General features: G+C 38.8%; 1 protein-coding gene and 1 long non-coding RNA gene across 9 annotated transcripts in view; one reads left to right on the top strand and one right to left on the bottom strand.

Annotated features, from left to right (window-relative positions):
- NEO1 (neogenin 1) overlaps positions 1 to 12,664 on the top strand; it is a 276,268-nt gene that overhangs the window by 249,045 nt on the left and 14,559 nt on the right. For 5 of the 8 annotated variants that reach the window (XM_037833488.1, XM_037833484.1, XM_037833483.1 and 2 more), the window contains exons 20-24: positions 1,545 to 1,652; positions 3,096 to 3,290; positions 3,927 to 3,959; positions 7,011 to 7,079; positions 10,618 to 10,765. In XM_037833488.1, the coding sequence (XP_037689416.1) occupies positions 1,545 to 1,652; positions 3,096 to 3,290; positions 3,927 to 3,959; positions 7,011 to 7,079; positions 10,618 to 10,765 (553 nt within the window). The remainder of the gene's footprint in view (positions 1 to 1,544; positions 1,653 to 3,095; positions 3,291 to 3,926; positions 3,960 to 7,010; positions 7,080 to 10,617; positions 10,766 to 12,664) is intronic. The other 3 variants (XM_037833486.1, XM_037833485.1, XM_037833482.1) reach the window with 1 other exon arrangement.
- The window catches only part of LOC119531802, a 118,311-nt gene continuing 116,885 nt past the window's right edge, over positions 11,239 to 12,664 (bottom strand). The window contains exon 3 of the long non-coding RNA XR_005216410.1: positions 11,239 to 11,338. This is a non-coding gene — a long non-coding RNA (uncharacterized LOC119531802). The remainder of the gene's footprint in view (positions 11,339 to 12,664) is intronic.

Raw genomic sequence — 12,664 nt, 5'->3', positions numbered from 1 at the left:
ACTGTGTAGATGTAAGGGATTATTGCCGTTAATCCTCTTTATGGGTAAATTTGAGATAGAAAGATGACACGACCTGCCCTTGACCAAGCAGCTGCCAATGCCAAGCTTATACTGAGCACTTTACCAGGTGACCCCAAAGCTGCCTCTGTAGATTTCTTGTGAACCAGTTGATTGTCTTGTAAAATCTCCCACTGAATTATTCTTAGTTTTGTTTGTAAGTGGGCATGAGAGACAAAGTAAGACTAAACAAATTTAAAAGAGAGCAGGCCACCTGAATTTGAGATTCTGTTTGCTTCGTCAAAACTTTTTAGGCCTCTCCCTTTTGACTTTCTAGCATGAGGATATGTGTAACCATTTGTGAGTTTCTCTCTATTCTGGCCTCCTATTTCTTTCTCTCCTACATATGTATAATAGGAAAAAATGGAGCTATAAACTCTCCCTAAATTGTGCCTGGCCCTAATATCTTTTTGTCTTTTGCCCAATTGGTTGGACGTCCTACAGAGTAAAGGGTTGGATTTGGAGAGCTGGAAATATGGTACATAAAAGTTTAAATAGACCTCAAGTTTCCTTTCTCTGCCAAAGTTTTACGAACAGCATTTTGCTTTGATTCTAACTCATTAGTTAATAAATGAGATTGTGTTTTCCCTTAGGATGTTTGCATTTCACCAGGCTTCCTTCTATTTTACACTAGGAAAATTTCAGTGTTTTGGGAAGATAAGAGTAGATTTATAAACATGTGTTTAATCTGTTCATTTCCTTACTAGTTCATTAGAAGTTTTTAGCTGTAACAGGAAACATAAGAAACACACTGTCATTTTTATTTTAGGGGTTTTTATGTTCCATAAACATCTTTACATTTCAGAGGAATAATCCCAAGTGTTGAAAGGATATTGTCAGTGTAAACTTAAAATGAAAAACATCATTTGTAAATCATTTATTCTTTAAGGGATTAGGGGCTTTTAATATTTTAAAATTTGGAGAGCCAAATATAAATGAGAGAAAAACATTTTACACTTAAACAATTTGGATTATTTTGTAAGAATATTTTTAACTATTGGGAGTTTCAGTCTATTCTGGCCTCCTATTTCTTTCTCTCTTAAAACAGGAGTAACAAAAATGTCAGAGCAAATTACATTACTTCTCTAATTTTTGGTTTCCTGATATATAAAACAGGGATAGTGATAAATACCTTTCAGAGTTGCCATAAATGTTAAATGAGTATTTGTAAAATGCCTGGCATATAGCAGGCACTTGTTAAATGCACGTGTCATTTGGTTTCCCAACCTCACTCTTCTTTGTATTCCTGACCCCCAACTGAGATGCCAGTTCTGTATCCTCATAGTATTGTATTTTCTCTTTGATACTTTGCACATTCTTTTTTTTATTTGAGCTATTTATAGACAGAGTGTGAGTTCTTTCAGGCCTGGAGTCTTTATCTTTTTTGTCTAGTACCCTTTACAGTGCCTTACAAATGGAAAGAGTTTAATAAATGGTGAGCGAAATTGAAATGGACAAAAATTATTGAAATTATTGTTATTTTGTAGTTCCTACATCTCCACCCAAGGATGTGACAGTTGTGAGTAAAGAGGGAAAACCTAGGACCATAATTGTGAATTGGCAGCCTCCCTCTGAAGCCAATGGCAAAATTACAGGTAAGATGCCTTTGAGTATGCGTTTTGCTATCCTGTTCTGCCTGGCAGGAGCATTCCAGAAGTGTGCTATATTGTTGAGATGGTGTGGGTCGTGACGGTCCTTGAGATTGGAGCCAGGGGCATGCTATTTGCCCATAGTGGCGTGAAAAGGAGTTGCCAGGCAGTTGTTCCCAGTCTCCTTGCCTAAAGTCGGATGGCATTCGGTTGCACCGCACAGCTTTAGGCTGTTTGGGGACTTTATGGTCATATTTCCTTTTCTCAGCCTCTTGCAGGACAACCAGCTTTGGAGTCATAGATGCCTGCCTCGTTCTGCAGAGTAATACCCAATAAATACAGATTCCGCTCTTTTACCCTGAAGTCCAGAGAAGCCTAATAGGCTTTCAGTTCTTTTTCCCCCCAAGCCTGCTGCATCAATCTCCTACACTCTTACAGCTACAACTAAAAGTTGGGATTTGCCTAGGCCCTTGAGGGGGCCTGGAATTTTTCCTTGGCCTTCCAGAGGAGAACTTCCACAGTAGAGAGGACACTAGGCCTTCCTCATCCTTATCAAGAAGGGGTGCCTGACCTGTGATTTCTCTCTTAATTATTCCATGTAGCTATATGCTTAGTGACAGGCATTTGCCTTCTGAAGTTGCTTTGTATGAATTAGTTGGCCTAAGGAAACAGAAAGCATTTCTTAGCACTGTCCTTCTGGCTTTCCATTGGTGTCCCTTTCCATAAATCCCTAGTCTTATGTCATTTTTTAGGCTTTTAATTTGCCTCTTCTATAAAAGAAGTAGGCACGACTTGACTTGAATTACATTTTGCTTTTTTTTAAAAGCAGTAATAGTGCTGGAGGCCGCCGGCAGTTCAGACCGGCTTTCCTTGCGGCTCTTCCTGCCTCACTGTAGGGATTGAGTGCCCTCTGGTGGAAGTATCAGGTGACATCTCACTGTGGCTTCACCCACCCCAAGTCCGGGAGAACTTAAACAGAAGTTGCTGCCCATCTCCCAGGAATTTTTCTCCAGGCATTCATGTTGGCAGGAGCTAATACAGCATGTCAGGCCATTAATGATTTTTTAAAACTGCATTATTTTACTTGTAGACCCTTAGAGTACAGTATTCAAATATTAAAATGTTGAAGTGATTGAATATTTTCCTTATATGATTTCTTAATATTTGATGAACTCTTAACCTCTGAGGGTACTTAACCATGTATTTTTATCTTAACCACTTTTATTACTTTAACTGATGGTATGTATGATAACTTACAACTGGCACTGTAGAAATTGTACTTTCCTCTATATTATGTTTAGTAGCCTTTTAGATGGGTTTTGCCATTGCTCTTCAATCAGTAGCTGGCTCTCTACTCTTATATGCTGTAATATGTATCTTTATTGATGAACTGATTGCAAAAGGAAAAGCAGGAATACGATTTCTCTTTCTGTTAACTCCCTTGGACAGGTTACATCATTTATTACAGTACAGATGTGAATGCGGAGATACACGACTGGGTTATTGAGCCTGTTGTGGGAAACAGACTGACTCACCAGATACAAGAGTTAACGCTTGACACACCATACTACTTCAAAATCCAAGCCCGGAACTCGAAGGGCATGGGTCCCATGTCCGAAGCTGTGCAGTTCAGAACACCTAAAGGTACAGCTTCCCAAGCAGAGGGTCTGTTATGTCTCTTTAATGGGGCTATGCTTGTGCATATCACTTTAGCTTATAGAAGCTATTGGTAAGAAGTCCTGATGATGAGCTTGTGAGCCACAGTGTAATGATTTATCGCAAAATGATCCCTCACCCAGTGGCCACCAAATCAGTGCTCCCTACTAGAATACTGGCCTAACCAGGCTGTAACGGTCAGATGAATTGCAGTTGATCTAAAAGTTTTACCAATCAGATCAGATGTGATTCTTTTGGTTCCCTTACAGAGAAGTAGCACATTATTGTGATAGATGTTGGTTTTTCAGCACATTTAGACTCTTAACCAGAAAGGCTTATTTGTGGACTTTTGAGTGACTGAAGGGGCTCATTATAAGATAAGAAAATGAAAATAAAGTATTGACCCAAGTGAGGTTAGGCAAATAAAATTTAGTACCCCTACTAAATTTCCACAGAAGTAGCATCCTGTGTGGATTTCTTTTCTGTTAGTACTGAAAACAAGGCTCAATTTGTTTGGAAGCTTGTGGGGGTTTTATATTTTTCCTTTTAAATTTCTGCCTCTCCCATCTTCAAAGCTTGTGATCCTTGCTCTTGTTTTTTCTTCCCTTGTGCTGGGCCTGTTAGCGGACTCCTCTGATAAAATGCCTAATGATCAAGGTAAATGAGTAGATGGCCTCTCTTTCCTCTCTTTTGTGAGCTATAATTAGCTTTTTGTTGGTTTTGTTTGTTTGTTACTCTTTTTTTCCCTGAAAATCAGTACCATGTGTTAAAAGACCACATATTTATCAGCCAAAGTGGAGTTGAGTCCATGTTTGTGGCACTTGGGTACATGAAAAATTGGGGAATCTATTTAGGAGCTAAATAAACTGGTGGTAGAAAACTGATAACTGAGTGCAATAAGAGTCCTGCAGCTGTAAGAAATTGGCATTAATTGTGAGTCAAATTATCCTTTGTGCTAAGATACTGAAGTTCTATAACAAGGATAGGCAGTTGAGCTATGATAAGACCTGTATACACCCAGACTCTCAAAATACTAATTTTTCATATTCATAATATCTAGGATTTTGTTATTGCCTGTAAATGAAAAGTTATAGTCAAATTCATTTTCCATCCCCCACAAAGAATGTACAAATTTACCCCACTACACTGCAGTTGGGTGATTATCTGTGACAAAATTAGTGCTCTGTATATCTGTTGACATAAACTTAATTCAGAGCTCTTTTCACATTTCTTCCCTTAAATATATCTGATCACTTTTAAAGAGGATAAAAACTATTTAAAATGGAAACTTAGGAAGCATGAGCCCCAGTAATACTATCTTAACGTTATCAGCCTAATCTTTTTGCTATAATTGCCATTGTAGGGTGGTAGCTGTAGTTTGCGATTGTCATTTCTGGGAGGTCAGCTAAAGTTGGTATCTGTTTGCCATTCTGAGGGAGAGCATTAAAAGTAAATTTAATAGTTGCTTTCATGGTTTACAAGTAATTACTAGAAAGTAGTATTACTATCTTTTGGATTTTCGATGTTGGTCAATGGCAAGGAAGAGTCAGGGCTTTGGAAGTTGCGGGGCTTTGGAAATGTGTTTGCATTCAGTGAGTCTTAGGTGGATTGGAGAAACTGCAAACATACTTTTTTTGTGGAAGGCATCCTAATCAAAGGAGAAACTTTGACTTAAACAACTTAAAGGTGAGAATAGAAAAATAACCATAATATCGTATGCACAGAACATTAATGTGTTCATTGTTCGCCCCTCACTTCACGTGTTAGCCAGAGTGTGATTCCTAGCTGCACTACCCCTCTGTTATTTAAAATTCTTTACCCATTGGTATTTTGGATGCTGGGTTCATCATTGGAATTTTTTGTTCATGGTTTAAATTTTTTTTTTTAATGTTGGGAAATCTAGGAATATAAACCAGTGAGTTAAATGGCAAATGGTGTCATCTTGCTAATTATTTACATAATATGATACTGTGGATAGTTTGGCTTAAATGTGGCCTGTTTGACCATTGAGTACACTTAAATATATTTAAGAGTCTTAGGAGTGTTAAGCCATTTCAGCCCAACTAGACCCTGTCACAGTGAAAAGCATATGAAGGACAACTAGAATCTCGACATATGGTGTGTCATTTGGAGGGAATCATGGCAACAGAAGTAAAGGGATAAAGTAATAAGTATGGATCATGGAAAGGGGTATCAGGGACTGTGTGTTAAAATCTAGGATATCTAACAACTTCTGTTATTTTCTTTGGGGGATTTTCAGCTTCTGAAAACAATAGCTTTGACTAAATAGAAAACATTGTTATAGTTTCTAGATTTATTCTGTTAAATGAACTACATATACAAGCCTTGAGCTATAAATTTCTTCCTTTTCCTCCCCTTATCTGATAATTTATTGAAGTACTTGACATTAGCTCTAATGTTTTGCATAAACACAATTAGTGAATACATTTCTAGTCAAGCTTTATTTGTTGAAATAATTCTCATTTATAGGTGTTTTCTGAAGCTTCATGCTCTCTGCCTCTGTAAAGAGAAAGAATATGTTCTTCCCTAAAGATTATGCTTGTACTAATAATTAATATTTATTGAAAATTTATTATGCATCAGGCAGCATTCAACATATTTTATAGGATTAGATTTCCATTTCATCCTCAACAGCTTCATGAAGTAGATACTAATGTTATCACTGTTTTACAATGAGGAAACTGAAGCCTAAAAAGAATAAATAACTTGCCCAAGGTCAAAAGTAAGTGCTGGAGCCAGTGTTTAAGCGCAGGCAGCCTATTAAGCCTGTGCTGTATTACTATTAGGAACAGCTTTTACTTTGCAATTCTTTCAGGCCTCTTTTAAGAGAAGTACTGCTATTGCTTTCTGAACACAAACCTTGGATTGAGGGATCCCTTTGCTTTTTCAGTAAGGACTCCTGTATTTGCTTTACCCTAAGTTTCATTTTAGCTGCTTTTCCTATAAATGTGAAGAACAAAAGACAAGACCTAATATATAAATTTTTAGAAAACTGGTATTTGTGTTTTCTGAAGCCTGCTTCTTGTGTGGTCCCCTGCCTGAGGTTGGCAGCCTCACACGTTCCCTACAGCTGGATTAGGAGACAGTGTCCTTTGGGAACAACTGAAAGGGAGACTTTTTTTTCCATCTTCGGCTGCTCAGATGTTTAGATGACTGAGCAGGAACAGAGAACACAATTTGAACCTCCACTTGCCTAGGGTAACTTTATATTTGGCAGGATGATGCTTGATAAAAGAATCCAAACAATACTGATACCAGCTAGTGCAGGTCGACAGAGGCAGGTCTCTTGGAAGAGTACAGTTCTTTAATGCAGAAGGTAAGCTAACTGGCCCCCTGTTCCTTTTCCACGAGAAGCTACTTGTGCCACAAGTCCTTGAGGAAACGTTTCCTGGGCTAGAGAAGCGGGTGTGTTCCCACCTTCTGAACAACAGAGTGACAGTCTGGACACATGCTAGATACAGCTGTGGAGGGATGTCAGCCTCTCAGTTGCTTCACTGTGTAGAAAGCTATATCTTAGTTTGCTTTGTGCACATAGACCTTTTCCCTTGTTATTTATGTGCTTATGTGCTACTTCATTTCTTCATGGACAGAGGAGACTAAAATGTTGTAGGTAACACTCATGACCTGTGAAGTGGAATGTCCCTCCAGTGTGTTGGCTCATTACTGACATGCTTTCTTCTCCTTCAGCCTCAGGGTCTGCAGGGAAAGGAAGCCGGCTGCCAGACCTAGGATCGGACTACAAACCTCCAATGAGCGGTAAAGCCCTGCCTATGGCTTTTTTTTACGTACTTGTGGGCACGAAGCAGTTTGTCTTGAAATTTTGAAATGCCTGTTGTAGCTTGTGTGTGGTGGATTTAACATGTTACCTATTTCCTTGCTTGTGTGTGGTGGATTTAACATGTTACCTATTTCCTTGCATTTAGTAGATCTAGTTTTAGGCATTTTCTGGCAGATGTTTGCTGAATTACTGCAAATCCATTACAGGATACATAAATACAATTTGTTTCCCCAAATAGCCAACTCTTAAGATTAATTTTAAATTAATCTTAATCTTTCTTTTGTCTACTGCCTCTAGAAAAATATTTAAATCTTTCAGAAGTAAACCCTCTAGTGGGATTAGCCACCACCCAGAACAAGCCAAAGAACTGCTTTAGAATCATCTTACTGCAGTATATTTAGTTTTGGAATTCTAGAAAATTCTTCCCATCCTCCTATCTCCAAAGCTGATGTTGCCTGATTATTTTAATACCTCCTGCACTACAGAACTTCACCATTTGTAAATTACTTTCACAAATGAAGTCATGTGTGATCCTCATAACACTGTGAAGCATGGAGAACAGATATCATTATTCCCCTTTTACACATTAAGAGACTTAATGGAGAATTAATGTGCCCCAGGCCATACTACAAATTAGGGCCTTTTTTGCTATCACATGCAGCCTAAACAGCATGATATAGGATATAGGAAATGGCAAAATGTCCACAAAGCAGATATTAAAATTACTCTATAGTCTCCCCACTCCTGTCCCAGATAACCATATGGAAGTGAAAGGCTTGTCCTCTAGAAACTCATACTCCAACTTTGGGGATAATGTGAATTCTCAATCTGCAACTGTCTATTTAAATAAAAAGAGGTAATGCCAAACCTGTTCTTAGGAGAGCAAGACAGAGTTGCATGTTTTAAGAAATTTTTCATGCCCTGAGTTCTAGGGCTTTTTTTAATAAGCTTGTCCTTTGGGGATATATTTATTACATTTATGTGCTGTCCGTAGTGTAACATTCAAGGCTATGAGAAGAGTAGTTGCTCTTGTCTTTTCTTTAATTCATGCATTCATTGATGCATGCATTTTTTAAAGGTTCGGTTTCTTTGTGACAGGCTATGGAAGTAAGAAGAATAAGGAACAAACTGCCTGATAGAGAAAAGGGAAAATTTCACAGAAGTGATACCTGACCATGGTCTTCAAGAGTGCATAGAAGATTGCTAAATGAAAAGGAGGGGATTAGGTATCCAGGAAGCAATAATAGCATGTGCATAGGCACAGCCATATAAAATAACATGGTCTTTCCTTGGGGTCACATTGGATGGAGACAGGATAGAGAGTAGGTTAAAAAGGTAGAACTGAACTAGTCTGACAAAGGTTCAAATACTAGTGAGAAGAAATTTGAGCTTTATCCTGTGAATAACATGTAAGATACCTGGAACACTATGATTTCCACCTACTGAGTGTCTACTATTTTTACTCTGATAACAGTCAAGAATGAGTTAGGTGGCTGAGAGTATGAAGTCAAGGAAGAAAGGTTAGGAAGCTGTTGCATTAGTCCAGGTGAGGCTTAACGTAATGGCCTATATCATCATCCCTGGTGGGGGTGTTGATGCGTGCTTTGGCAGCGCACTCTTTATCTTAGATGGAGGTCAAATGCAGTTGATCGAGAATTCATCTCTGTTGAACGCAAGAAAGAACTACCGTCACCTCTGCTTGCCTCCCGCATCTCACCTCCCCAGTCTCTGATTGCGGTGCCTGCCCCACCAAGCACCCCACCCAGTAGCTCAGTAGTGCTGTTCATAAAAGCTTTATATAAAGCCCTATTCTAATATGAACAGTATGGGCTGATCTTATTGGCACCAGTCCCCTAGTCTTTCCCAATTTTAAAAATATTCTATTGAAAGTATGTACAATTTAAGTTGTTGTCTACTTACCTTTTTTGCAGAAATAATTAAGGATAAAAATGATTGAACCACATACAGAACAGTAAGCTCTTAAGCCCTTCTAAACTAGCCCCAGATTTAGCCCTGTGCTTAGATGTGGCCTGAAAAGTCATAGAATCAGCTAATCTGGTGAGATAGAGGAGTTTCCCACAATGAATATAAATTTGGATGAGATCCTAAGTTTATTATCCAGTCAGTGTATGAGAATCACCTTAGGAGCTTGTTTATAAACACAGATCCCCAGGGCATACCTTCCAGGTAGGAATTTCTTCATAATATCCCAGGGTTGTCTGGATGCTTCTTAAGTACTTCCAGTGACGAACGACTCATTACTTGGCAAAACAGCTCATCCCATTAATGAACAGCTCTGATTGTTAGGAAGGTGAGAGAGAGAGAGAAACTAGAAGGAAAGACACCAGGTACCTATGGTGGTTATATTTGTGGGGCAGGATTCCCACAGTTTCTAATATGAGCATGTGTAATTTTAATAATGAGGTAAGAAGAAATAAAAGTTACAGAAAATGGAGTCAATCAAGATTTGAGCCACATTACAAAAGGCCATAATAAAACATCTGGACTTCATCTTATACACAATGAGAAAATAATAAGACAGAAAAAATCTAAATGATCTGGCCTCTGCTCACCTGTCTAGCTTCATCTCTGTCTTTTTCCTCCTCACTGCCTTCCCACTAATTTACATTATCTGTGCTTCAGCAAAACTGGCAGCCTTTCCAGGCCTTGAGCATGCCAAGCTCCTTCCTACGTCAGCACCCTGCACTGGCGGTTCCCTCTGTCTGGGGGTTCTTTACCCAGTCTTTGTGTGATGAAATCATTCTTGTCTTTCAAAGCTCAGCTCAAGTGCCAGCTCCTCAGAGAAGCATTTTCTAACCACCCAATCTAAAAGAGCCACCCACCCTATATAATGTCTCTTTTTTCCCATTACATTCATTGTCAAGTAATTATTTGTCTGCCTACCTCCATCCCTACCCTCAGTATTCACCTTGCATCCCTTGTCCCTAAAACAAAGACTGGCACATAGTGACCACTCAGTAAATATTTGTCAAATGGTATATGTACAGACCTACTTTGTCCTGGAGTTGAATCAGAGAATTTTTATTAAAGCAGGGACTTTGATTTTCTAGTAATTTTATTTATGTTGGAGAAATTTTTTTTCTTTGTAAGAATGTACATTTTTAATGGTTTTGAAATTCACAAAATTATTTGATGTACAGATAGTGCTTTACTGATGAATTTGTTTATAACATAAGATACTAGAGAGGCAGATCTTGATTTATTCAAGCATTATCTGAACCTTTGCAAGCTTTCAAATGTTCAGTACTATTTATTTGAGAAGCTTTCATTGAGCACTACCTTTTCCAAAGCCCTGTACTAAGAACTGTAGCTAGGGCAGCATCCCAGCAACAGAAATTCATACTCTAGTAGAGACAGCCGTGTTTTGAGGCACTTCACACAAGGCACAGTGACAAGTGTCTTTACATGAAGTACCACAGAATAGCTCTACAACCTGAAGGTATGCATTTTTTAAACTCTGTAACAGTAACAAATGGACCGTTTTTCCCTCTTCAGGCAGTAACAGCCCTCATGGAAGCCCCACTTCTCCTCTGGACAGTAACATGCTGCTGGTCATCATCGTCTCTGTTGGCGTCATCACCATCGTGGTGGTCGTGGTCATCGCTGTCTTCTGTACCAGGCGCACCACCTCTCACCAGAAAAAGTAGGCACTCCCAAAGGCAGGCCAGAGACTTCTGGTATCTTTTATTTTGCTCCTGTGTGACTTCTGTATTTGGAGTTGTGAAAAGATTTAAAACATCAAGTATGTGAAGGGGATGTTTTAAATATTTTTAAAGGAAATAGAAAATGGTCCTTCTTATAAATGTGTATCAATGAAGAAAGAGGTGGCACCCTTGAAAGGAGTGGAAGAGTTTAAAGGAGGGACCTTTTACAAAGACGTAGGTGGGGCTAAGGAGAAACTTGGCAGGGTATAGGAGGACTTGCAGCAGTGATAAGCCGCTGGCACCCTTAGGCCTGAAAGGGAAAGAGGAGGACGCGGTTTTCAGAGATCCGAAGCTGTAGAGAGGGCTTCCCGACAGGAGCTGTGATGGTAAGTAAAGGAATGTAACCACTGCCAACATCTAGCCCAGGGGGAAGGGAGCAGGACAAAAACACCTACCTTCCAATTCCTTCCTAGCACCTTCTGTTGGCCAAATTTCTATTTCTATTAGTTGTCAAGTAGATGTAATGCATTTAGCTCAACTTCTTGAATTATAGAGCCAAGTAGAGAGTAGATCTGGAGGAGAAAGTGGAAAATGTTCAGCATTGCTGGTGAACCAGGTACACCAGAGTGTGTGGACATTCTTACAGGTTTCACAGCACAAACAACAGCTGTAATGGAAGACCATAGGCCCCTTATTCCAAATCTAAGTTTAAGAATATTGTTAGATTTTTAGATGCTTTGTTAAATCTGTAGGTAACCTGGAAGAAACAAAGTACTATCAAGTGTAGAGGTCCTAGTTGGAGCAGAGGGAGATTGCTTCCATAAAAAAGGAAAGATCATTTAATTACCATATTAATTTCCCAAAGGAGTCCAATGGCTTAGGTAGCCCTGAACTCCTCCTCTAGGATTTTGAGGTTTCGGACTAAATGATCTCAAAGCAGAAAGCAGGAGGGTTCAGTTAAGTAAGCTTGATAACAGTGTGCACGCCTTAACTTGTGAGAATCCTTAACCCTATAGGTCATATGCAACTCATGTATTTGGCCAGCAGGATAGAACCCCCAAAAAGGAGATTCCTGAGCTAGCTTCAATAGCAACAAAATGTGGATAACAAAATGACTTCAGCTGCAGTATCCTGAAAGGTCATAAGATGGGGTATTGTTCCATGAGGAAAGAGAAATTCATGTGTGTGTTGGTGATTGTCTGATTTCATTTACCTAAGGCAAGGATGCATGTGTTTAATAATGATAAATATGTTTGTTTTCAATATGCAGGACAGGAACAAGTTACCCTGTAATTGCTTCTAGTAATGGCTTGATATTATTTTCTGTAGATTATGTGATGCTTTGTGACTTTCTTTTGTCCAGATAAATAGCTTTCCATAGCCTTCATTGCATCAGTTTCCAAGAAAATGGCAACTCCTTTTATAAGCCACCTGATCACTGTCCCTTACAGGTCTCCCTGTCTGCTTCTGATTGTAGAAAACTGTTTCTCAAAGATTAATTTTTTTCTACTCTACAACTGTTCTGCAAGCTTCTTTGAGAGGCAGTTCATATTTATCTTTATGAACTTGATTTTATGTCTAGTTTTAGAAATCTTGAGATCTTTATTTAAAATAATCTAAAACCCAAAATGACAGAGAATTCCTTGGTATTTGGGGGACTTAAAATTCAAAGTGAATAAAAAATAAGTGTAATCTCATTCTTCAGATTGCGAGATAGAAAAATGAGTTGGTCACAGGCTCTGTACTCCATATTTGAATTTGCAAGCTCGACTCATTTGGGTCCATTTGTTTAAAAAGAACCATAACAAGTCTTCACAGGGTTCTCCCCTCTCCCATTGGGTTCCATCAACCAAAGTCAAAGTTGACAGAGCATTTAGAGAGCCTAATCTCACTGTTTC

Source organism: Choloepus didactylus, chromosome 4 (genome assembly GCF_015220235.1).
Source record: "Choloepus didactylus isolate mChoDid1 chromosome 4, mChoDid1.pri, whole genome shotgun sequence".
Classification (NCBI taxonomy): Eukaryota; Metazoa; Chordata; class Mammalia; order Pilosa; family Megalonychidae; genus Choloepus; species Choloepus didactylus.
This window is presented reverse-complemented; position numbering and strand designations above follow the sequence as displayed.